The sequence below is a fragment of the Seriola dumerili genome, unplaced genomic scaffold (genome assembly GCF_002260705.1).
Source record: "Seriola dumerili isolate Sdu_G_001 unplaced genomic scaffold, Sdu_1.0 BDQW01000278.1, whole genome shotgun sequence".
NCBI lineage: Eukaryota > Metazoa > Chordata > Actinopteri > Carangiformes > Carangidae > Seriola > Seriola dumerili.
The window spans coordinates 1,213,872-1,240,729 of NW_019174533.1; the positions used below are offsets into that span (position 1 = coordinate 1,213,872).

The following is a 26,858-nucleotide window of genomic DNA, read 5'->3' on the forward strand; positions in this document are numbered from 1 at the left end:
TTTCATTTTTTTCTACTCTTTTCATTATCATTTGAAATGGGAATTTTAGTGTTCGCAGGACAGTGACAGGTGCTGCTGACAATCACCTGTCCAGTCGCTTTATGATATAATCACTCTGTACGCTGATGCAGAATAACCACACAACTTTGGTCTACATATGTAGTTTTTAATTAAAATGTAATTGCCTTTAAAACCCATATAGTTTAACATGTTTACATGACACTGAAAAACATGTTATCAAAAATAAATGGAGAAAAATTCTCAGGGTGAATATAGATAATAAATTGTGTATTTTCATCCTGCAAGTTAATAGAAGTTTGAATGAAGGTTTTTATTTTGGAATTTCCGACCGGAAGTCACATGTTCTTTCGCCGACTTGACGCTAATTGTGTTGAGAAGGAGGGCTAGGAGTGTTCTGCTTTTCTCTAGTTATGGCCACTTTCTTTGTTGTTGTGTGTAGTTATTAGACTGGGCGACACGTTTTTGTGCCCTGTAAAGTTTATTTTCTGAGCAGCTGCCAACAACCGGCTGTGCGGCTGAATTAAAGTTAGCTTGAACTTCTTCAGACTGCTAACCTCTCCAGATTGGAGGATGCGAGCGAGTGGAGTTGCATTTGATTTGTTTTTTCATTTTATCGAAAGGAAAATGAGGAAAGAAGGAGATTTTTTCTCTTCATTTTAAAAAAAAAAAACTACAAAAGGTAAGTCACGAAAAATAGACCTTATGTAACTGTTCATGCGGTGTTTGGCTTCAACGGTCATATACTCACTCTTAAACGTTATCACTCAACTGTCTGACACTGTCTTTCTCTTGTGGCTTTAACGCCTGCTAGGTAAATGAGTTCAGAGCTGTTGTGTTTAATTACATAAAGTAAACTAAAGTTACGTAATTGTTGCTAAGCTACATTTTTCCAATACTTGCGGTTTCTTCATTTAGTGAAAAGTCAAACCAAACTCAATTGAAAACATGGCTAGTTAAAACTGACTTCATGATCTACAAATATATTGATATTATAATATTAGTATCAAGCCGATTTCTATATCAGCATTTCGTGTGTTTTTAATTCGGCACACATATAATAATCTAAACAGCGTTTGTTTTCTTACAAATGTGAACTTTTAGAGGTAACCAAAACGTTATTCCTGTGGCTAACTGCAATCTGTCTCCCGACACATTCACCGTGATGTTTGGAAGTGAGCAGTGTAAACCAGCCACCTACTTTAGGTAATTTCTTCCTTTTGTTAAGGCCGAATTACAGGTTATTTGTTAATGAGTGAGATGAGTCACCGAGTTTCATTCATAAGTTGTGCAATTTTTGCAACTAGGAAGAACATTGTAAATTTTATAGCTTTGAAGGGAGGTTAGTGATGTGTTTTTCTCATACAACGGAGAGTGAGCACACATGGAGCTAGACATAGACATTTTTTTCCATCTCTCTCTCTCTCTTCTCCTGCATTTATCCCTACTTTATTGCAGCCTTAACCCTAATACCAGGAATGAAGCAGCTAATTCAAGTCACAGAGTTAGTTAAGGTCATTGGACCTTCTTGCTGAGAGGATAGCTGCTGTATTGAAATGATCTGCAGGTGTTGGCAAGTGTAGGAAAAACAGCTGAGCTAATAAATAACTGCAGACTACAGAATAACTACAGCTACTACAACTTAAAGCATTTGAGATGTTTATTCCACTAAAGTGAAATCAACTCTAGGGACAATATCGATTAACTGACTTGCATTTATTTTATGGTAGGCCCAAAATAAATGTAAATGTTTTGACATATTGGATATCTTAGTCTGAGTTTATGAGAGAATTTGGAGCTGTTTTTAGGCACCATACTGCGACAAATGACACTAAATGATGGAACGTGTCGTGTTAAAAGTGAGATGTCATTCATGCAGCAGAGCTGTTGAAATCATTGCCTGGATGCACAGAAGCTGTTCTGGTGGCTGATAATGGATCAGTCATTGTGAGGCACTTTATCTTGGTGTGTCCGTTTACGCCGGCATTTAGCAAACCTACATTTTTCTTCTATTATAGCTCTAACTGTCTCTGTTGTTGGTAAACCACAGTCGTGCAACGCCTCACCTACAACGTGTTGGGTCTTGCCGCACTCCTTCAGGAGAGCGTTTTGTGGTGCTTTTGAAGGCGCAATTAGGTTTAATTTAGCTGCCAGGTGATGATGGGATACTGGAGCTTTATGGGTCCCCTGACTGGTTTCTACATGGATGAGTCAGTGAGTTTCACAAAAAAAAAGAAAAAAAAATACAAGGATACCTTTCTCCACAGTTGACAGACATATAAACATCAGTGGAGTTCATTTTTAACTCACCCTCTGGCTTTGTCACTTGATATCACAACGCCTCACAGTTTGCCTCTCATTTGATTTTGAACTGTATGCCACAGGAAAAGGGGGGACGACGACTGGCAGCTTTACATGTGTGTTTGCAAATGTCACTGTTACTAGCCAGTATATTTTTGAATCTACGGTATTTCAGTGTTTGATTACCATCACAGGGTTTGAGTATAGTTGATCTAAACATAGCTCAAATCAGTGGTTGCAGCTGGGTGCAAATGTCTCTGCACAATAATTATGGACAGTCTGCTGATCCTTCTTCCTGCCGTTCAGGAAACGCAACTCATGCCTTCCTGTACAACATACCGCACACAGACAAGTAATGCAAGTGGGTCAGTTTGGGACTCGCATTGTCATTGCGTGGTCTGGCAATGATCGAGCAGCATTCCACTGCACAGATACATTTGATTTAGGTCAAACCAAACAAAGGCATCACTGGATGCAAGACTGACTGACCGACTGTCTCTAGTTAAATTTATTCCACGACCCCCCCACCCCCCCACCCCCCCTGCCCCTCCTTATACAGCTCTGTAGGAATGCAGCTCATAGAGTTATTATGATCATGAGCTGTGCAGTGGAATTTTACCATGTCTCCCCTTCTCCAGATTCTTCTCAGCCTCGGTCGTAATGTGCAACGTGTCCAAATGGTTTGGTTCCAGCAAGCCAGGAGCTGCAGTGCAAGAGCGTACAGTGACTACATTGATGTTGACTTAGGGAGTACGAGTCGGGGTAGATGCAACGCTGCAACACTTCACATCAAGTCTTGTCTGTGTTAAATAGCATTAATTAGATGGAGCAAGATTATAGCTTTATACCATACGTGCAGCGCAGAGGCCTCACTTAATCAGAGTCTCTAGTCCTGTATGTTTTAACCTCTCCTCTGATGAATAGCTCGTCCATCGGAGGAGCTTTCATTCCGCTGCGCAGATAGGTGTGGTTAAAGTGTTGTCCCTCATTCACCTAATTGTGACTGGCTGTTTAGTATGCGTTGAGATTCATGTGTTTTCTCGCCTCCCGAAGCTCTTTCAAAGACCTAGAAATATGCATTCTTCCCTGTCATCTGAAAGACAGCTCTGCAAGAACACTGAATTAGATTTAATGCTTTGCTGTATCATTGGCATTTTGTATTTGGCCAGCTTTGCGGTTTAGGACAACAGCTAGAGAGAAAGCAGAATTCCCCTGGGGCTGGAGGAGGGCTGGGGCGGCTCAAGATACAGACACAGACACAGACACAGACACAGAGCAGCAGAACGCTGCACTAAACATGTTCCAGCTCCTGTGTTTCCTTTTTTCTTTCTGGATTTATTTTTGGAAACTGACCTTGACAGGAGCCCGTCCTTCCTGACCTTCTCTCGGTTCCTGCCTACACCTTGAAGACAACTGAAGATGTGTGATGTTTCAAAAGTAACGGTGTCATCCCGTGTTACTACTTCAGTATCCCTTTGACCCTGCAGTGTGCTGTCTGGACTTGTTTTCAAGTGCAAAATGATTGATGGGTAATTCTTGTGTCTTGACTTCTTTTCAGGTTGTTTACAAAAGGAGACAAGGGGGAAATGAAACTCTGCTAACACAAGAAGACGCATACTGACAGTTACAACCACAAATGTTGTAACGCTCCTGTTTTTTTGCTGATCAATAACTGTATTAATTGATACAAGATCAAGTGAATTTTTCTGTTCGTCTTTGCGAGGAAATCCCTGATGCTTTCAGTCATGGCGAACTGAGGGTGAGGTGACACTCACCCTCTCAACATGCTGGCTCTGAGGCTGGAGCAGGGCAAGCGAGGGGGTGGTGAGGTTGATCGCCCGCAGAAAGGGCCCACTGTGGCCTGGCAGGGCCGGGGGGCAGGGAGGCCCCCTTCCCATGAGCAGGGCGTCAACATCAGGGAGAAGATCTCACAGTGGGAAGGTCGCAGTCAGCAGGGCAGCAGCCCGGATGCCAGGGTGAAAGCACACCCTCCAACTGTATCCCGAAGTCTGTCTGGGGATCTCCTGAGCAATGGATGTTCCAACGAGGGCTCGAGAGGGGGGCTTCACGCAAAAGCCAGCATCTCAAAAACTAAGAGCTTGGGCTTAGATTTTCGGGAATCCCCAGCACCAGCTGGACATGGTGTGGTTGGTAGGAAGTCAGAACATCTCAAGAAATGCTCCACTGAATTTTCAGCCACATCCCCAGGAAATAAACCACTTGCAGCACAAATATTTCTATCTCCTAAAGTGGAGGCTAACACGGCTAACTCCACAGGTAAACAAACCTTCACCGCCAATGGCGACCAAACAATGGATCGCATCTTGGATGTGGAAGTAGTTTCTAAACCTCTACCTCTGTCCACTGATGACCAAGAAGACAACATGCCCGCTGGGAACTTCTACACTTCACGGGGTTTCTGGCGTAAGCTGGAGGGAGACAGACTGCTGTGGGAGAAAGGCAGGGAGTCTTCAGGTGAAGCTCTGCCTCCTCCCAAACCTCAGCGGACATTCCAGTATCGCGCAGCCAACAACAACAGAAACTCGGGGCACACAGCGCGCTGGGACAGAAGATCTCCTCATAACAACCACTCCAATGTGGGGAGCAGGAGGGTGGCCCACCCACCTAGCTTCCCACCTCCTCCATGTCCAGTTGCAAAGAGCGATGGGCTTTCAAGGCATAAAAAGAACAGGTGAGTCAATGCACTAAAAGCAGAGCACACGTGATTGGTTTAGTCCCGAAAGTATACATTTTTAATAACCTCTAAATTTTTATTGAACAGTTCAGATTTTATTATGTTTTCCTGCTGATTGAATATTGGAGAACTGACCTGTAAAAATACACATTGCAGTTGTTCTTTGTTTTGGACAATGACTGTGGTCTGGAGTGTTTTTAGGGCAGTTTAGAGGAGGGTGCTGTCAGAGTCTAATTGCTGGCTTGGGTCCAGGTGTGATGTCACATGATATCTGGCAGCATTGTTCTCTATTGTCTGGACGTGGCCTAGTTCCTCAGCAGCCATGGGTTCCAGGGTCATCATCTGCAGACACGCACACACACGCATATTCACTCAAGGCTAAACAAAACAAGACATAACAGTGTAACCCATGTACACAGACAGCTCGGGACTTATTAAGTGGCGTGACTTCTAATAATGTAGGTGTCTGTAACTGTCCTGTCCTGATGTCGTGTATCATTATCATCTAAACACTGTCTAGGAGTTTTTTGACAGAATAAAATAATATGCAAAGCTGTTTTCCATTTCTGATAAAATCAAAATTGAAATAACAAAAGCCATATGGTGTTTTTAATTTTCTGTTTCTAAGGCTATGTTTGCAGGAACTCAAAAATGTAACCCAGGGTGTAACTACTGACAAACACAATAAAAAGTGACTATAATATTAAGATCTGTACAGCTAGATTTTAAAAGCAACTAACCCTAACCCTTTTAATTGTTATAATAAACTTTATTCTTAGAGTGTTTTCATACAAGAGATGTAGCTCAAAGTGCTTTACAACAAAAATTCAAATTGTACAATAAAATAAGGGTGAATAAAAGGACAATGAAAATAGACAAGAGATAGACAGTAGATGATTAAAATATGTAAATGAAAAAAAACGCAAATTAGCCCAACCTTAGTCTTAAACGCGCCCAGTCGTCATTCACTCAGTTTCTTATTTTTATTCAGGAGAGGGCTTGTGTGTGTATACACTCAGTTACTGGTGTATTATGTACATCTAGCTAAAACTAATGCAGTCTAATACCGGCAGTCCTGCAATAAACCCTGTTCAATTTGTGTTTGAGAGGGGTTTTGCTGTTGAACTGTGTTGCATTATATGTTATTTAGCCAACCTTCATTTATTTAAATGGGGGTGGATAAAAATCATAGATACACCCGTCAGTATAAAACAGTACTGTCCAAGTTGAATCTAAAACTCTCATTTCAATAAAAACTGAATATTAAAACCTTCCCCAAGGTGGGATTCATTGCAGGAGTTAGTTGATTTTTGAAGTGAAAAGAATTAAATCCAAAAAAATAACATTTCCTCAATTTTTTATTTCATAAAAAAAAAAAAAGAATAGACAGAAATTCAACAGTAATTCTGCCAAAAGTTTTTGCACCCGTCTACTTGTAAAACTCTCAGGACTTCATCAACTCGGCAGGTCAAGAATTGTCATTAGGACTACAGACTACAGGCAGATGACATTTCCAGAACTGATAAATTATCTGACCTTCAAACACTCAACAACTCAACACTGCTCCAAGCAACTGACTGAGGATCTGAAAATGAAGCAAATTGATGCCTGCAAAACAGGAGAGGCTATAAAAAGATTGCAGTTTCCAACGTCTGAAATGTCATTAAAAAATGGCAACTAAGGGGAACTGTGGCAGTCAAGACAAGATCTGCGAGAACAAGAAAACTTTCAGATAAGGCTGCACGTCCACTGTGTAGGAAGGCAAAGCAAATCCCTCATATGACTGCAAAGGGACCTGCAGGAGGGTTTAGCAGAAGTTCATGCAATAAAAAGTAACGGTGCATTAACATTCGAAGAAAGGCCAACGTTTTAATGTCTGTTTGCTGTAGGGGGTGTTTTTTCTTTTCACTTGAAAAATCAGCAAAATATGTACTGAGCCCTGGGCTTTTATGACGAAAAAAAAAAAAATGCTAAAAAACATAGTTGTATTGACATAATTAGCAAAACCAAAAGCATGGTTACAGTAACAAAAATTATGTTGCTTGTAGATAACATTGCATAACACTTCACTCATATAAACAGATAGAGGCTTTGTACGTGTAATTTATCAAAGAGCTATGAAGGGGGGGGGGGGTTTCACCCTTTTTCTAATGAACTGAAATGACGTTTGTTCTTTGGTTGGTGATCACTCATCACCCTGGTGTGCGCCGAGCCGAGCCGATTGAACCCTGTGCCCCATCAGTCTCATTGTACTACTCGCAGGAAAGGAGGGGCTGCTTTATTGGAGAATAGCCTAACTTTATTCGAGGGAAACTGCCCAAATGGTACAAGAAGTAGCCCAGATTATCACAAGATGTCCAGTTAAATTAATAGTTGCCCAACTGGGCAGAAAACAGCCCAATCTGGCAACACTGCGCCTAATGACGATGCCCTTTTAAAGCGACTGGTTCAAGAGAATCCTGGGAAATGAAGTGGAAATTTGATGGCCCATTATCCTGTAATTGCCTCTTGTGGCCACAGTGGCTGTTTCTTAGCTAAAGCTTGTTGCTTAATTGCGTTAACTGTGCTCTTAAATGCAGTAAAAACAAACCTTAAGAACCCCTAACTGTGGTCCAATGTTGTCATTATACCTTTTTTTAAATTGGCAATGTCATACACTTGTTTTATTTTTTCAGGCTGTCGCTCACACAATCATGTCTGCACACAGTTCGCAGAGTTGGACAGGGCTCCTTGTTTACCAACTTTAGAGCCATTAACTGTCCATCTATTCTCGTGTATTATGAAATAGCTCCATTGGTCGAGGTATTACATCACACTGGACAAGAATCACGTAACAGTTTCTGATTCAGCACTGAGCCAGATTGACTGTTTACACACAGGAGTACCGTGTGTATTACAGACAGAACACTGAGGGGGGGGGCAACCTGAACCCTTCATTATAAAACAGTTGATGGATAATGCAAACTAATATCTAGACAGTAGCTTCATCCTCCTTTTCAAAGCTTCCAGGGAGGGAAAGCTGCATATTGACCTAAATTTCACTAAGAAGATGACGATATTGACATATTGCCAGCTGCTGTCTCTGTCTCAATCCTGTCACACTCTTTCTCATTGTTTGCTTAAGTACCACATGCTCAGTCATTTCCTTTCATGATAGTTTATCACACTCTCCACGACTTGCTGTGTTTGAAACCATGAGGGCTTTTGTGGCCAGAGATTGGCTGAATATAAAACAATAGAGCAAATGATAGCATGCTAGCCAGGCCCCTCTTTATTCTCACCGCCTTCTCTTCCCTTTCTGCCACAGGAAGTCCTTTGAGTATGAGGATGCAGCTCGTCTGACAGTGACGCAAGGCACCCTGGGAGATGAGACGAGGAACTCAGGCCTTTACCATGCCTATTCTGACGACAATATTTACGAGGACATTGTCTGTGAGTTGAGCTCCCTGTGTCATATACACTGAAGAAGACGACGTGGAGCTGACTGTTCCAATTAGAAAGCCTTTATTATCATTGGAAGCTCTGCTCCTCATTGGTGCATAGGAAAAAAGACAGACAAGCATCATCAAAAAACACAACATGCAGGTTCTTACAAAAAAAATATATACAAACACTAAAATAATGAAGTTCAGTGTATTATATTGCAGCATAATAAATAACATTGTTATTTCTGAAGATGTTGCAGTTTCTAGTTTCTTAAAAAAATTGCTCAGTAGCCGCTCTGATATCAGCATTATATAACATTATAGCAACATAATATATTGCAGATGTTTATTTACCTATTTGAATAGGTAGAAAGGCTGTTGTATAAAAATTAAATATACAGTTTATACACAGATATTCACAGGCATTAAAAACAGACACACAGATAATTCACAGACATATATGATACATTTTTCACATTTAAGAAAAGCATGTGCAAGTGTGATTCTAAATACATAAGTAAAACTTTTTAAATGTTCCGGTGAAATAAGAGAGTGTAACTACATATTTTTTGGAGCTTATTCCATTTGTAATTACAGTGTGCAGTAGGGCCTTATAAATAAACATTCACACAATGCTGCTCCCCTCTATTTGTTAAGGAGGAAAAATCCAATTTTTACCTTCAGTTTGCTTGATAGATGGGTCTTATTAAAAGTGAGTGAATCCAACCAGAGTCCTAAGTATGTTACATACTTTCTAGAAATAGGAAGGCGAGTGTTTGAATCAGGACAAGCTGGAACAAAACGTTGTTATTTTTGACTTCTGCATCTGCATCAGGCACAGCAGTTAAGTAAACTCCAGTGGCAGTAGTTAGACAGATGGTGATATTGCAATGAATAACTGTATCTGTATCCATCCAATACTGATGTTATGCACTTCCTAGGTTTAAACGTGGTCACCTAAAGAAAAATTAAAGAAATTATTTCAACTTCAGAACCAGAGAGGAATAAATAAAACAGGAATAAGTTGCTCAAGTTTTAAGATGGAAACTCTTGGAAACTTTTTTTTTTATTTCCACAGCAGACAACCTCAGTCAATTGTTGTCACAGGAAAGCTAGCATTAGCTCCTGGAGAAATGCCTCACTGTGTACACCCTGTAAAACATTCAGCCAGCATGTCTAATCTTTTCCCATTGCTCTGTCTTCCGTCAGGTGAAGTCACTAGAGATAACCCCTATGAGGATGTCAGGCTATCTCCCATGTGTCTACCCATTGCAAGGCCTCAAGTTCCAAAGGTAATGGAAGATATTCCACTTACGTCTCACTCTCACAGCACAGAAGTATTTTTATGAGTCCTGTTTGAACGTACCAGATGATCCCTGCCTAACCGGAGGTTGTAAGGGAGGAAGTAGGAAGTGTTGTAGTTTGATACTGTGTAATTATCTGTGAAAAAGCAAGTGATAACCTCACAGTTCTTGTCCTCCAGCTGCCTCCTAAACCCCAAACGTTGCAAGGTTACGCTGGCAAAGTGGAGAAGAAGGGGTTCCAAGCATCCAAATCCACCACCCTTGCAGAAACCCCCAAACCAGCGACACCCCGGCGCACAAGCACTCAGAAAACACAGAGGATGCCTCAGGTAAACGATGGCAGGATCTTGTCATCAGTTTTTTTTTTTTTTTTTACAAACCCAGTGTATCTGAATGCAATGACTGAGTGAGATGTTTTTTCGTTGTGTTGGACAATGAATCACATTTTGTGTTGTAATGAAAAGAAGGGGGGGGCGGTGACTTTCTGAGCAGGAAGGAGAGGACACTGAAAGAATTAGATTAGTTTAGATGTATGACTGACTGCTTCATTAGAATTCAGACAGAACAGATGAATTCAGACATTCGACCCATGGCAGTGGAAAGCATGTGGACAGGGAGGAACTTTAACGATAAGGTACAGTAATAAAAACAGGCTTACTGACATTTATCTGTAAATCTGTCGAGTTTAAAGGGATTATAGCCTCAAAACCCACATGGCACTTTTACTGTCACTGCCTGCAGGCTCGACAAATACCAATCAGGTTTATTTTTGGATGGTATTTTAGCATGTGTTTCCTGCTCTGTCTATTTCTTATTACTATATGTTATTAATAAATGACAAATAGTTCAGAATATATAGCTGAAAAAGTAAGAATAGAAGACAACATTTAGTTAACCAGCTGTCCTTTAACTCTTTGTGATCACACATTTTCACAAAGGAATCAAAACAATGAAACGGGCATAGACATAATAACACCTCATTATGTATTTTTCTGCTCAACAGCAGTACTATTATCTTAGGAGGGGCATTTTTAGTTTCTTCCCATACACTGTCGTACAAGTTTGCCTCTTCAACCGGCGGAGCTCTGTGTGTCCTCTTCAAGATAAGTTTGTGCTTCCTGTATGTTCCTGTTTCTGTCCACTATCAAATATTCAGCTGTGTTCTTTCAGCGAATTAACAGAAGAATGCAGGAATGTAAGGGTGGAAGAAAAGAAATGCTGAAAATCTATAATATAATTATGTACTTAGAGGCTGTTATATCATGATTCCCTGTAATCATGATTCTATAATGGCTGTGAAATTATGGGGCTGACAAATACCTGTGTGTGTTTTACAACACAGTACGTCAACAAGATTGAGACCATCTTTGACGACAAGCGAGGGAGGAAGAGAGTGAAGAACCAGGGAGTCTCAGTGCGAGGTATATATATATATACAGTATATATATATACACAAACACATACACACACACAGATGACACACACATGCACACAGACTGTCGCAAATGTCACTCACATCAACGCTTCAATTAGATTACGTTGTGCTTCTTGGTGGAAATACCCAGCTTTTGATGGTACACACAGGGACAGCTGCACCAGGCGAAGCCGCTGATTATGAAACAAAGGCTGACTGTCTGCATCTGATTATGGCTTCTTAAGTCTTTTCCATTCCTCTGCTTCTCCATAATCTCTCCCTCCTCTAATTCATATCAACAGAGGAGACCAGCGGGACAGAGAGCGACCCCGAGGACAACAGCAAAGGTATCAACACAGTTAAACTGTCTGCGAGGTCCCTTTATGTTAAGGCTGGTTTTCAGGTTAAAGTTTTCTAATGTGGAGTAAGAAACTCTGGTTATATCTGTCAGCATTTGTTAATGACATTCCTAAGTATAAACACTGGGCTGCCTGGTGGAAAAAAAGAAACAAAAGAAAAAGTCATAGCATCAGGGAAACATTTATCAGCTCCAGGGAAGTTTTTTTTTCCAGTTCTAGGTTATGTCAGCTATGTTACTTATTTGTTTATTCAAGTGGCATACAGCCATAATGAGAGAATAATTCACTGAAACAATAAGTCAGATGACTAAAAATTCGAGTAATTGGTTGAGTCATTTATTAAATAAAAAATGGTTTTAGCTTCGCAAATGTCAGGATATGCTGCTCTGTTTTACATCATTGTTAATTTGGAGTTTAGGTCGTTAATCAGACAAAACAAGCCAATGAAGATGTTGACCTGGGGAAACTGAGAGGGTTGGTTTTCTGATATTTTAAAGACTAAATGATTAATTGAAACACAAGACTGAGGGTCCACAGCAACGCCAACATCCGCACTTAGGCACAGCGGTGCTTTGAGCTAAATGCTAAAAATTAGCGCGATAACATGCTCACAGCTGCCACTGCTAACATTTGCTAATTAGCACTAAACACAAAGTACAGCTGAGGCAGATGGCAGTGTCATCAGTTATGCAGGTATGTAGGTAGTCACGAACGAAAAGTGTTACACAAATTGAAACTTTGACCCATTGATGGTGCGAGATGAAGAGTCGGGATCACCAGAGTCGTTTTAATTCATCCCCTGGGGACCGTGAATGTCCAAAGACTCGCTTGCCAACTGTAAATTTTCATCAGAAAAGTCAAATAAACCAAAGTCACATCCAAACAACTTTCAGTTTGCAAGAGGTAACAATTAGGTTTGTAGGAAATGTGGTTCAAACTATGAGAAACTCGAATAATACCACCATTGTGAGATTAGCCATGACTGTTTCGGATACTATGTAATCATGCTGTATATTGATATTTAAAATGCTTTATATGGCTCCTCTGTGCTACATTAGATTTGTCCCAGGACAAGCATTACCATATCATTTCGCCGTGTGTTGTCCAGCAGGCTCCAGGAGATCAGTTTATATCCAGTCTACACTGAAACGTCGGCCAGGATACCGCACCCTGGAGAGAGACCTGATCCAGCTGCAGCAGCAGCAGCTTTTCCAGATCTTCGTGGTGGTGTCGCTGAGAAAAGGCTCCCCAGGAAACACCTACTCCCCTGAAATTACACAACAGTTCCCCAAAATGGTTAGAAAGAGACTTTACAGTAACATTACAGCACCCTTCCTCTAAGCCAAGGTCATAACTCTTGCTTTGGTTAATAGACTTTAACTGAATGGTATTCTGTGTGACAATCCTCGTCTTAATCTTGTTTGGCAAAATGAAAGAAAGATGATTCTTATCATACACCACTAGGAATCCTTTAAAGGAGAATTTCCCAGGTTTACATAAGCCAAGAGATTTCATGAAAGAAATTGTAGAAAGTTTAGTCTCAGATACCTATATGGTAGAACAAGCGGTCAAATCACTCAATTAAACCTTGCATGAGTCACTTTTAATATCTTATACCTAACTGAATCATATCATAATGCAGTTAAATAATGACTGATCTCACCTGACGTCCCTGTGGAAGTCATTTGAGGAATGGTGCTGTCCTGAACTACAGTCCCTCTGTTTCAGTTTGAGAAGTCCTCCCGGCTCTCCAGAGAAGCTGAGGATCAGCTGAAGGTCATTCCCAAGTTCTGCTTCCCCGACTCGCAGGACTGGAAGCCGTCTGCACACATGCCAAGGTCAGCTCGTACACCACAGTATTATTTTAATAGCATGCTGGATGTATTCTGCTTTACAGAGGCTATAACAGCGGTGTAATGGTAACATGATACCGTATTCCATCTCCAATTTATTTCCTTTATGTCTGTATCTTCTTTCTTATTAACTTTTTTCATGTACAGTATTTAGACTAAGTGCTGGCACCATAATTATCAGTTGTGTTATGTTTAATACCCCCAATTCCTCTCTTCCTATTTATATCCTCAGCTGCCAGCTGTAACCCATAAATCGCTGCTGCAACAACCCAAATTCCCCACAGGGATCATTAAAGTTTCATCTGGTCTAATTAAATCTTTGAGTGCTCAGGGACATTGGGCATTCTCTTTTTTTTTTCTACTTGATATGGTTCATTGTTGTAATGTGGGTTATGATCTCAGTGTGCTTTGCTTCTCTGCCTTTAAAACAACAAAAACAAACCTACTCTCTGTATGCTCTACCTTTATATCTCCAGGGAATAAACAGTTCTCACATTAATCAACATTATTTTTTTTAGATTAAGTTATCCCCTAAAGATATTTTTCAGTCTGGTTTTTTATTCTTATTAGATGTTTTTCATTAGAGGAAGGTCAACACAAATGAGCTGATTGAAGTTGTGTGTTTTATCTCTAAATGTTAAATCATCCCCTGTGTGTTGATCTTGTGTTTCTGCAGTGAGACCTTCTCCTTTGTGCTGACCGGAGAAGACGGCAGCCGCTGGTTTTGTTACTGCCGTAAGATCCTGGTGAGTGCAGATAAGTTAACATTTGCATGTGAGTCATTGACTCAAGCGCTCGTGTGTGTGTGTGTGTGTGTGTGTGTGTGTGTGTGTGTGTGTGTGTGTATGTGTGAGTGTGTGTGTGTGTGTGTGTGTGAGTGAGTGTGTGAGTCTGCGATGACATGGCAGCCTGCCACATGCTTACTCAACATCTCTGAGGAGATCTGTACATGTGAATCACAGACCATACCACTTCTGAATCAATGACAGAGAGCAAGAAGAATTTCATCGTTTTCTTCCTTCTTTTCCCTCACAAGCAGAGCTGCTTTTACCGTAGATCTCTTTTAAGAAAAAACACTTTTTTTTAGGTTGAAATGAAGATGTTTATCTGTCTTCTATTGTTTGTGTTGATTTTTATTGGAAAACACGCTGTTGTTGTCTTATTAGGCATTTGTTTTGCTGTATTTATTCTGTCTTTAGTGTAGACAGAGCTAGGACCTAACATGAAGAGCTTTATGTATTTGTGTTTTTGGTAGATAAGCTCACAGCTGCTCTCATAAACATGGATTGACTTTAGACTTTAGACTTTTGTTTTTTTTCCATCTACAAAGCTTCTAGTCATTGAAAATACTATTAAACACCATAATAGGGAAATAACATCTCGACTTTGTGGCCCTGATTGTACTCTGTTTATATACAAGTCTGATACCACTTCCCCATTCACTTGAATGGAAAAGTTCTCTCAGACTTTTTGACCCCACTGTATGTTTATATTTGATTTATTTTATGATTTTTATGATTTTCATTATCATTGATGTATCTGCTGTTACCTGCTTTATGACATATGAAACTATATGTGTGTCTTCAAGCCCAGTGGAAAGGGGAAGAGGCTTCCTGAGGTGCACTGTATTGTCAGCAAGCTGGGCTGTTTCAACTTGTTTGCAAAGGTAAAGTAACCATACAGTGCGTCTGCTCATAGAAGCCTCTGTAGGGAGATGAAAGGAGATGGATGTGGAAGACTTCAATCCACCAATCACCTTGGAAGTGTGTGAAAACCGTTGCCTGGAAACTCCTTGTGTGTATTAGGATGGAATGAGGCTAAACTAGAAGATAATCCTGAACAAGTACTGGGTGTGTCTTTCAAAAGAAAAAGAAAAAGAAAAGAAATTGTATGCATTGTATGCAGCGGTGTCTCGCCCATGTGTAAAAATTTACAAACAGAAAGTGTGAATACGGCCTGGAAGAAAACTGCATTTAGGTGCACAGCTGCATTCTGCCTGTGCTCCATTGTTTAGACTTTAATCAGCACGAGTTCCCTCGGGACACTCGGTGATCTCTCTGGCTCTGTCTGTGCAGATTCTCGAGGAGGTGGAGAGGCGCAGAGAGATTTCCCCGGCGCTCGTTTACCCTTTTATGCGCAGTGTGATGGAGGCGCCGTTTCCAGCCCCCGGACGCACAGTCACCGTCAAAAGCTTCCTCCCTGGCTCTGGGAATGAGGTAACCCTGAAACGAAAAGAGGAAATGTTAATTAGCAGTTTTGTTCCTTCTAACCACTCCTTTCTGCAGACTCACAGTGACCCAGAATGGGAGGTTATTCACGCAAACAATAGGGATAGCTATTTTAGTTTTGAAGGGTTCATGTCAGGACACATATATGTTATAACAGTTAACGGTAATTTAGTTAGTCATTGCTGTTTACAGACTCAAAATAAGTGAAGTAACGACTCTTCCCATAAAAACTCAGAGGAGGTGCTGCTGCAAAATCAAAATCACTTCCTTGTGACTCATCAATTGGTTGTGGCGCTTAAAATGCCAACTTACTAATACTCCACTGTCTCCAGCCACATTTATATAGATGTATCTGAAGAGTCTGGCTTCCAGGCTTCCACACTACATGACTGCATGCTCGAGCCATTTATCTACACTGTGTGGTCTGAGTCCATATGCTCTTGTCGCTCTGCCAGGTGCTCACTCTATGTCGGCCTGTGGACTCCAGATTAGAGCACGTGGACTTTGACAGTCTGCTGCAGTGTCTCGGTGTCGGGAAGCTCCTGCAGGTGTTCGCCTCCCTCCTGCTGGAGAGGAGAGTCATCTTCATCGCTGACAAACTCAGGTACTGTACGTCTGGGTGAAACACACATAACGCTGCAGGGCCGCTTAACCATCAGGATTTATAAGGATGATAAAGAAAGTTGAAAATATCAAGGTAAACAATAAAAAAAAAGAAAAAAAAAGATGCTTTATATTACGTCACACAGGCCCAGGGCCAGTATAGATTCCTGTGTGTACTTTGGCCTCAGTGTGCTGCTTCACAAAATGCTAAGCAGAGTCCCCATGACAAGTCAAGTCAGGTTTATTTGTACAGTCTGATATCACTTACAGTGACGACAACAGTAACAGGTCCTGACTTTTTCCAAGCTGAATAAATCTATAACCTTTAATCACGTTTGACACTATCAGTGGATACAAGACACCACACACATTTTGAACAATAAACTTAGATGAAAATTAATTCATAATGAATATTACATAAAAACACACACAAAATTGAACCAGTTGACCCACCAAACAAGACAAAGGGGCTTGTTTTGATGCAGTGTTAATGTTATTTTTCATCTTATCGTTGGGTTATTTACTCTAAACTAAAATATGGTTGTGAACTCTTACAGTCTGCCACAGCTCTTTTTAAACTCACGTCATTATTTGTTTGCTGATTGTGAATGTGAATCCTTTGCAGGTTTTTAATTTCATGCACATGTTTTTGTACTATAAATAAATAAGAGGAATTAAGTAACAATAAATCTGGTTCAGTTTTAAGGTAAAAAAAAAAAAAACCTGAGTTTGTTGTGCGACACTGAATCAAAATAACCACATTTTAGTTTCAGTGAATAACCCAACAGTAATATAAAAACACTGTGGCACTGGGTAAAGCTAATGTAGTATTGTGTCTGTGCTGTATTATTACTATATATTTAGGTCAATAGTTACCCAATTCAATAATATATCAAACTTGATTCTTGTAAAATAACAGTCATGTTATTGTTCTTATTATTTTTAGTACTAGTAGCACTATACAAGTGTAACCTGTTTGTTCAGTAGGGTCTCAAAACCATGACTGTGCTTGGTTTTTGTTGGCTGCTGATCAAGTGATCAAGTGAACAGATATGATCAGTGATGCTGAGTGTCTTGTGTGTACAGCAGCAAGGTGGAGCAGTCTCTGCTACACGGTGATCTAAAACTGACTAAACCCGGTTCAAAAAGGTTATTAGAAATGCAATTATCCTGCTGTTGACTGGATATTAAATGTTCCAGGGACTTTGGAGAGGAGATGTAAATTAGTTATTAAAAATAGAGTTGTTTTTGCACGGCGGAGTATAATAGCAGCAGTATGAAACTGAGAAGACACAACCCTTAAGAACAATGATGATGAATGACCAGTCATTTTTCGTATGGAGGAGATAATAGGAAGTGGAGATTAGTGTGCTTTGGGGAAAAAGTGCTGAGTTTTGTGGAGAAAAATGTGGCTGTGGGCAGTGACCATTCAGAAGGAGGTGGAGGAAGTATTCTCACAACATGCAGGTTACTGACTGTAAAGGGAGTATCACCAGAAATAAAAGTAGTAAGTTTTGCAATAAGAGTATTAGCATAAACCAGTTGCATTTTGGGAGAATTCTGCAATGCACAAGTACCATTCGCTCAACGCTTGTACAGTTGGTTCACTGTGAACATGTGGTGGAAAAGATTTACATGTAGTGTGACAAGTGTTTTTGGGGAAACTGTGATTGATATCTTTGATGGTGTTTTTGTGTTGAACCTTTTCTCTCCTGCCCTCCTCGCTGCAGCGTGTTGTCTCGGTGTGGCCACGCAGCACTGGCGCTGCTGTACCCATTCACCTGGCAGCACACTTTTATTCCCGTGTTGCCGGCCAGTATGTTGGACATCAGCTGCTCCCCAACGCCATTCCTCATCGGGGTGCTGGCACCCTGCCTGCCGCAGCTGCTGGAGCTGCCCATTGAGGAGGTGGGTCACACTTCTGCTGAAATGTTTTGAAATCGGCATCCAATATGTGAAAATAGTCTGGTGTAGTGGTTTCAGTGGTTGTATATTCACTTCATACTGTGAAAGGATGCAAGACACAGTAGGGCCCCCACAGTGTGTGACTCGTGGCAGAGAAACACCCTGAACACGTTGTAGTTCAGGCTCACTTCACCTTTTTATAACTCTTATTGCGAAACAGTGAACTTGTGCCGTCAGTAACTGTCATTCTTTCTTCTCTCTGTCTTCCCAGGTGCTCATAGTGGATCTGTGTGCGGACAAGTTTGTCATTCAGGTGTGTACACATTGCAGTGTATAATGGGAATGATAGGTGCGGTCCCAGTGGGAAAAAAAGGGCTTTGCCCACACTTGTTTGAATGCAGAGTGTTTTGAGGGCGACAGACACACAAATATTTGACACATAGAAAATGCCACAGAGATGAAAATAAATAGGGTGTAGAGCCCGGAGCAGAATCATGTCATGACTCAAACACTGGGCCGTTGTGAGGCTGATTCAGAGCTGCGTGTTTGTCAGTCAACAGTAATTGCTCTTCATGAACTATTAAATTAATGAGGAACTTTTTATTTTGGTTGTGTTATATTTGCGTCAGTCTTTATTTGGCTGGTTTATTATTTGACATTTAATTTAGTAAACACTCTGCTTCTCTATTAACTACAAGCTAACAGGACTAGCGGTGATGGATTTACCACTCCAACATGAGCTATCTAATTTCAATACTGCTGGTATCTTCCCTCCCTCATCATGTCACCTGAAGTACATCACTGTGTGAACAAATACATAAATTATCTTTGACATACACAGTGAAGTCTGTAGCTTTGGTATTCACACAGACCTTTTGTTGCGTCTCTGTAAGGGCTGAAGAATTCATGGAAATATTATCAGAATTGCGATATGGCCATTTTTTGATAAAAGCAAAATGTGTCACAACATCATCAATCCTAAGTGAAGCATTGTGGTGCTACAGAGATTATGGAGGACCAGGGACGTCACAGGAAAAGTAATAAAGCATTTCCATAATTTCATATTTTAATAGGCGTTAAAAACAATTCATAAATAAACTATTAATCCATCAATAAACACTTAAGATTTAAAAATGGAATAAAAAAAACACATTAGAAATACATTTATTAATTCATGACTGAATACTAGAATATGAAAAACAGCTTGAAAAGGCAGTTTGGGACTAAATAACTACTTATTTGTAATTAATGAGTGTTTTAGGCTGTTTTTGTAAATCCATTTTTAAATCTTAAGTTGATATTATTCATTAATTTATATATTCTTTTTACAATTCCTATTTTTAATGCCTATTGAAATCAAGGAAACTGCATTACTTTTCCTTACAAATCATATTCTCCAGATGTAAAGGGACATGCTAGTTTGGTACAGACTCAACAAAAATCATCATCATCATTGTAATATTTTTCCCAGTGGAAATGAAAATGCAAAAATAACCATTCCAACTAAAAGTCACAGTATGATTTTTTTGCATTCATGGTTCAGCCCTAGTCTCTGTACTCTGTATGTGAACACTTGCTTGTAGTGCTTAACAGCATTCGGTCTTTGTTTTTTGATGCCCATCTTTGTTGACAACAGCACCTTCCATAAATTGATCAGAACAGGTCGACCGAACATGATCAGTACATGGGGGGTGGGGGAGTCAGAAGCACATACAGTATTTCTGTTCAAGCTCACTGGTACGGCAACGATTCCCACTGAGGCCAACAAAAAACAGACAGATGTCTGTTCTTGAGAGTGGATTAGATGCATGTTTTATGCGACTGCTGTTGACCTGTCCTGTGTTGTGTGACAGCTGGGTGATGAAGACTGCATCCTGCCCAGTAAACTGCAGGCAGCACTGCAGCAGGTCCTGGAGGAGAGGGAAGAGATCCTGAGACAGGAGGATGGAGACAGTTTTGGAGGTGGGTATAACAGACAATTGTGTGCTGCATGCCAGTCAGGTACCTCGCTCACTGATTGTAAAGCCCTTAACTGTCTCGGCATCTCCATGTTCCTTTTTCTTCTTGTCTACAGTGATAAAGAATTTTTGCAGGTCCTGTTTTTCATCACAGCACCATCAGCTCTTATCTTTTTGCTTAGTTTAACATATGATCAGGGGATGTTTAGAAATGAATTGCAAATGCCAGCTGTGCATCACGCCTGCACTACTGATGACCTGCAGACTGCTGCAAATCCTTTAGTTTACTCTGCGTTTCTCAACTTTAATCAGATGTTCACTGATGACCTGTTAATGTTGTTAACTAGATTATGATTTGCCATATCAGTTTGTGCTCAGTATTAATTCATAATGTAACATGGCTCAGAATTTGGCACAAGCCTGTTGCAGTATTTTATGAAACTCTGTGATGTGTCAGATCAGTCTGGAGTTCACTTGCTTTGGAAAACGTTAAGTTATTCATCTCTTCACCCATCCGTCTGTCTGTCCGTCCAGGCCAGCAGGCTGACCTGAGCTCCCTGCTGTCAGAGAGTTTTGTGCGGTTCTTCGTGGAGCTGGTGGGCCACTATCCTCTCCACATGGTCGAGTCCTCCCGCGGAAGCAGGGAGCTTCAGCGCGACAGCTTCCGCAAATCTCACCCCTCCCGCGGAGTCCGCCAGTTCCTGCAGCTCTTCATGGACACTCAGATGTTCGCTGGGTTCATTCAGGACAAAGAGCTGCGCAAGGGAGGAGGAAGAGGTAACAGTGATGAAGCAACGACGACAGATTGTTTAAAAACATATTAACTTTTTTTTTTTTCTTACAAGACTCTATGAGAGTTCAGAAAAGGCAAAACAAAGTTTGTACACACAGTTCTAATAGATTGGAACTACTTTTTTATAATAACAGTGAAAAGGAAGAAAAATAAGCACTCTCTACCATTGTCCTTCAAGCTAATACTTGGATTTATCTATGACATGAATTTTTTATCATATGAATCTGTGGTTCGATTTCATTTCTGCCTAATTAATACCTTTTGAATGTGCCCAAGCTGTGAAAACAAATGCAAACTGTGCAATCAAAAAATACAAAAAGTAAAAGGGGAAAATGTCAATAATTCTGATAATAATAATTCACCTCACTAAATTTAGCCATTGATTTGCAACCCTTCTGCTTGTACAATAAGTGCTGGAGGTTTTATGAGTAGCGTGATGTTTGTGAAGAACGTATTAAATGTCATCTTAACAAGATTTCACATAAAAGTTGGAGTAATGAGGTCGGATGTCTCCACACAATCTATTAAATAAATGTAGAGTTTAATTCAATCATATTAAACCAGACATATGATCTAAAATGAATGAGTCACTCGCGACATGTTTTTACCAAATAGCAGGATATTTCAAGAACAGGGTTAAGAAGATAATTGCAAACGCCAGAACCATAATCTATGCTGCACATGAAGAAAATCTAAATCTTGTTTATTTGAACATAGATTTCCCTCATTTTCTCCTGATGTCTGAACATTTCCATCTTTGTCTCAGGTCTCTTTGAAGTCAGAGTGGCCGAGTATCTGGATTCGTATCCTGAGCCGGAGCCAAGTGGTGTGAACAAATTTCTTAAAGGACTGGGTGAGTGTTGCTCTGACATCAAATGTTTTCCTCTGAAGGGTACATTTCAGCAGCTAATTATTTTTCCTTCTTTTTTTAGGAAACAGGATGAAACTCCTACAGATGAAATGAAAAAAAAGAACAAGACCTTGGCTTTTAGTTGAAAGACTTTGTAATTAAAGACAGAACACTTGTTGCTGCTGGACTGACCGAGGACGTGAATGTGGATCAGAGTCTTGTGTCTGGATGTGAATGGGAGAGTGAGGAGTTTGCATATGAGAGGACCGTGTATGAATGTTCGAGTGCGTTGCACTTCTCATTGGATGAAAACTGGAAACTGTTCTTATATTTCTTTTTTCTTACATTGTTTTATGAAGCCTTGACGACAAGGCAACATTCCAGCTAATTAACCTCAGTAATCAACCTGAATGTGCCTGGTTGTAACTATTTCCATCATGTTTATTTTACTTTTTTATTCACAATTGGATCAATTCTGCTGCACAATATGTGCAATGTACAGTAAATGTAACTTTAATGTTACATTTTAAGCTTATAAGTACTTAGCTGAAAATATGTTGTGTGCTTCTAACCTGATGCATGTTTTTATATGTTTTAATGTAAAATTCTGTTCCTTTTTTTTAAATTCCTCTCAGCACAAACTGTAAAGACTTTTTGTTTACTGTGTGTTGTATGTTGTATTTGTGTTTCAGATTAAGTGGAGGTTTATTAACTCTGATCAGAACGTTTCAAAGTGTTTGGACTCCAGGTTAAACCTCAGTCAACATGACTATTAAGATTTTGTGGAAATTATTTTCTCTTGTCCTCCTCTTTCTCCCTGTTAACTGGAGTTGTAAATATGTTTTTTTTACATTTTGCACATGTTGAGAACCAGTGTACAGTGTTTGGAATATTTTTGTATTAAAAGCATGACATGTCCTACATACATTTTAAATAAATGGGTTCCCAAGGACAGTATTTAATGTGTGACTATGCTATTTATAATGCAAAACCCTCGAAAACTGGGTTGTACAGTTACCCTGCCTAATTATCATGAAACTTGTGATTTCGAGGTCATACAGCTGTATATTCTATACTGTTAAAAAAAAAAAAAAAAAGTATCTGCTTTACATTGAGCGTATAACTGAGTAAGTGTGATTGGTCTGGACTAGATGGTCTGGATTTTATGTATTAAAAAAACCATTAAAAAAGGAAGCGCTCAAGTCTTTTTAGTTTAAATTTCCCTCTGGGTTTTTCAGTTGTGTTGCAATGGAAGTTTGGCAACAAAAATTTTGGTAGATGTGGACACCCAGGACTAGGACCTGTTCTGTGTGGAGTTTGCATGTTCTCCTGCCTTCTTGTGTTCTCGCTAAGTACACCGGCTTCCTCCCGCAGTCCAAAGAAATGCGCATAGGATCAATTTTTTTTCTGGCTTGTTATACTATCACGTTTTTATTTCTTACTATACTATGACATTTCAATGCCTAACTACACGATAACGTTTGCAAGTTTTTTTACCTTGTTATACTATGATATTTTTTACGTTTTTATACCGTCCTATACTGACATATATATATATAACCTATATATGACATCTTTCTGCCTTCCTGTACTATGACATTTTCTTATGTTTTTATGCCTTACTATGACATTTTTTTGATAATTTTATGCCATACTATACTATGACGTTTTAATCTATACTATACCAAGACATTTTATGCCTTACTATACTGACGTTTTTTCAAAATTTTATTCCATACTATACTGTGACCTTTTTTTGATGATTGTATGCCATACTATGTTGTTTTTTTTGAGAATTTTATGCCATACTATAATAGGAGTTTTTTTTGATGAATTTTGTGCCATACTATACTAAGACGTTTTTTTTTTTAAATTTTCTTCCATACTATACTATGACAATTTATGCCATACTATGATGTTTTTTTTGATAATTTTATGCATTACTATACGACATTTTTTTGACAAATTTTATGTCATTCTATACTAAGACGTTTTTTTTTTTTTTTTTTTTTTTTGGTTTTATGCCATACTATGAGGTTTTATGCCTTACTAAACTATGACGTCTTTTGTTGATTTTATGCCATACGTTATGATGTTTTTTTGATAATTTTATGCCATACCAACCAATTACTTTTTCTTGACAATTTTATGCCATACTATACTATGACGTTTTAATCCATACTGTACTATGACATTTTATGCCTCACTATACCATGACTTATTTTTGACAATTTTATGCCATACTGTACTATAAGGTTTTTTGAGATTTTATGCCATACAATACTATGACGTTTTTTGATGACGTCTTTGATTATTTTATGCCATGCTATACTAACACATTTTTTATAAATATTATGCCATACTCTACTATAACATTTTAAGCCTTACTATGCTATGACGTTGTTTGATGATTTTAAGTCATGCTGGTAATTTTATGCCATACTATACTTAGACGTTTTTTTTTGACAATTTTATGCCTTACTATACAATGACATTTTTTTGAAAATTTTATGCCATACTATACTATGACGTTTTATCATTTTTATGCCATACTATACTATGACGTTTTTCAATGATTTTATGCCTTACTATACAATGATGTTTTTTTGATAATTTTATGCCATACTATACTATGACTTTTTATACCTTACTATACTATGACGTTTTTATGACTTTTTGTGACTTTTTATGCCTTACTATACTGTGTCATTTTTGTGACTTTTTATGCCTTACTATACTATGTCGTTTTTATGCCTTATTATACTATGTTGTTTTTTATGACTTATGACGTTTTTATGACTTTTCATGCCTTACTATACTATAACTTCTTATGCCTTACTATACTATGTCGTTTTTATGCCTTATTATACTACGTCGTTTTTTATGACTTATTATGACGTTTTTATGACTTTTCATGCCTTACTATACAATAACTATTAATGACTTACTATGCTATGACGTTTTATGACTTTTTATGCCTCACTATACTATGACTTTTTATGGCTTACTATACCATGTCGTTTTTATGACTTTTTATGCTTTACTATACTATGAATTTTTATACCTTACTATACTATGTCGTTTTTATGACTTTTTATGCCTTACTATACTATGTCGTTTTTATGACTTTTTATGCCTTACTATACATTAACTATTTATTACTTACTATATTATCACTTCTAATGCGTTACTATAATATGTCGTTTTTATAACTTTTTATGCCTTACTATACTATGTTTTTTTATGACTTTTTATGCCTTACTATACTATAACTTTTTATGACTTTCTATTCCTTACTATACTATGTCATTTTTATGACTTTTTAGGCCATACTATACTATGACGTTTTTATGACTTTTTATGCCTTACTATACTATGTCATTTTTGTGACTTTTTATGCCTTACTATACTATGACTTTTAATGCCTTGTTATACTATGACTTTTTATGTCTTACAATACTATGAGGTTTTTATGACTTTTTATGCCATACTATACTATGACGTTTTTATGACTTTTTATGCCTTACTATAGTATGTCGTTTTTATGACTTTTTAGGCCATACTATACTATGACTTTTTATGCCTTGCTATACTATGACGTTTTTATGAATTTTTATGCCTTAATATACTATGACGTTTTTATAACTTTTTATGCCTTACTATACAATAATGTTTTTATGACTTTTTTTGCCTTACAATACTATGACTTTTTATGCCTTACTATACTATGATGTTTTTATGACTTTTTAGGCCATACTATACTATGACTTTTTATGCCTTGTTATACTATGACGTTTTCATGACTTTTTATGCCTTAATATACTATGACGTTTTTATGACTTTTTATGCCTTACTATACTATGACATTTTTGTGACTTTTCATGCCATGCTATACTATGACGTTTTTATGACTTTTTATGCCTTACTATACTATGTCATTTTTGTGACTTTTTATGCCTTACTATGCTATGACTTTTAATGCCTGATTATACTATGTTGTTTTAATGACTTTTTATGCCATACTATACTATGACGTTTTTATGACTTTTTATGCCTTAATATACTATGACGTTTTTATGACTTTTTATGCCTTACTATACTATGACATTTTTGTGACTTTTCATGCCATGCTATACTATGACGTTTTTATGACTTTTTATGCAATACTATACTGTGTCAATTTTGTGACTTTTTATGCCTTACTATACTATGTCGTTTTTGTGACTTATTTTGCCTTATAATTTGACTTTTTCTGCCTTACTATACTATGTTGTTTTAATGACTTTTTATGCCATACTATACTATGTTTTTATGACTTTTTATGCCTTACTATAGTAAAATGTTTTTGACTTTTTATGCCTTACTATACTATGACTTTTTATTCCTTACATTACTATGTCGTTTTTTTGACTTTTTATGCCTTACCATAGTATGACGTTTTTATGACTTTTTATGCCATACTATACTGTGTCAATTTTGTGACTTTTTATGCCTTACTATACTATGTCGTTTTTGTGACTTATTTTGCCTTACTATAATTTGACTTTTTCTGCCTTACTATACTATGTTGTTTTAATGACTTTTTATGCCATACTATACTATGTTTTTATGACTTTTTATGCCTTACTATAGTAAAATGTTTTTGACTTTTTATGCCTTACTATACTATGACTTTTTATTCCTTACATTACTATGACTTTTTATGCTTTACTATACTATGTCATTTTTATGACTTTTTAGGCCATACTATACTATGACGTTTTTATGACTTTTTATGCCTTACTATACTATGACGTTTTTATGACTTTTTATGCCTTACTATACTATGTCATTTTTGTGACTTTTTATGCCTTACTATACTATGACTTTTTATTCCTTACTATACTGTCGTTTTTTTGACTTTTTATGCCTTGCCATAGTATGACGTTTTTATGACTTTTAATGCCTTACTATACTATGTCGTTTTATGACTTTTATTGCCTTACTATAGTATGTCCTTTTTTTGACTTTTTAGGCCATACTATACTATGACTTTTTATTCCTTAATATACTATGACGTTTTTATAACTTTTTATGCCTTACTATAATTTGACTTTTTATGCCTTACTATACTATGTCATTTTTATGACTTTTTAGGCCATACAACACTATG

At 38.3% G+C, this 26,858-nt stretch overlaps 1 protein-coding gene across 3 annotated transcripts; it reads left to right on the forward strand.

The window, feature by feature from the left end:
- The first annotated feature begins 418 nt into the window (after positions 1–418).
- dennd2c (DENN domain containing 2C) lies at positions 419–22,750 on the forward strand. 3 transcript variants are annotated; one of them, XM_022757517.1, is made up of 19 exons: positions 419–700; positions 3,878–5,011; positions 8,322–8,446; positions 9,649–9,731; positions 9,923–10,072; positions 11,086–11,164; positions 11,460–11,504; positions 12,625–12,812; positions 13,245–13,354; positions 14,046–14,115; positions 14,958–15,035; positions 15,445–15,585; positions 16,053–16,201; positions 17,931–18,108; positions 18,377–18,418; positions 19,959–20,067; positions 20,598–20,840; positions 21,623–21,709; positions 21,789–22,750. In XM_022757517.1, the coding sequence occupies exons 2-19, from the start codon at positions 4,104–4,106 to the stop codon at positions 21,818–21,820; spliced, it is 2,817 nt and encodes a 938-aa protein (XP_022613238.1). In that variant the 5' UTR covers positions 419–700; positions 3,878–4,103; the 3' UTR covers positions 21,821–22,750. The 3 variants fall into 3 exon arrangements, with proteins under 3 accessions (XP_022613238.1, XP_022613237.1, XP_022613239.1); XM_022757516.1 differs by lacking the exon at positions 419–700 and adding an exon at positions 3,620–3,786; XM_022757518.1 differs by lacking the exon at positions 419–700 and adding an exon at positions 3,620–3,786 and having other exon boundaries at positions 12,628–12,812.
- The last annotated feature ends 4,108 nt before the right edge of the window (positions 22,751–26,858 follow it).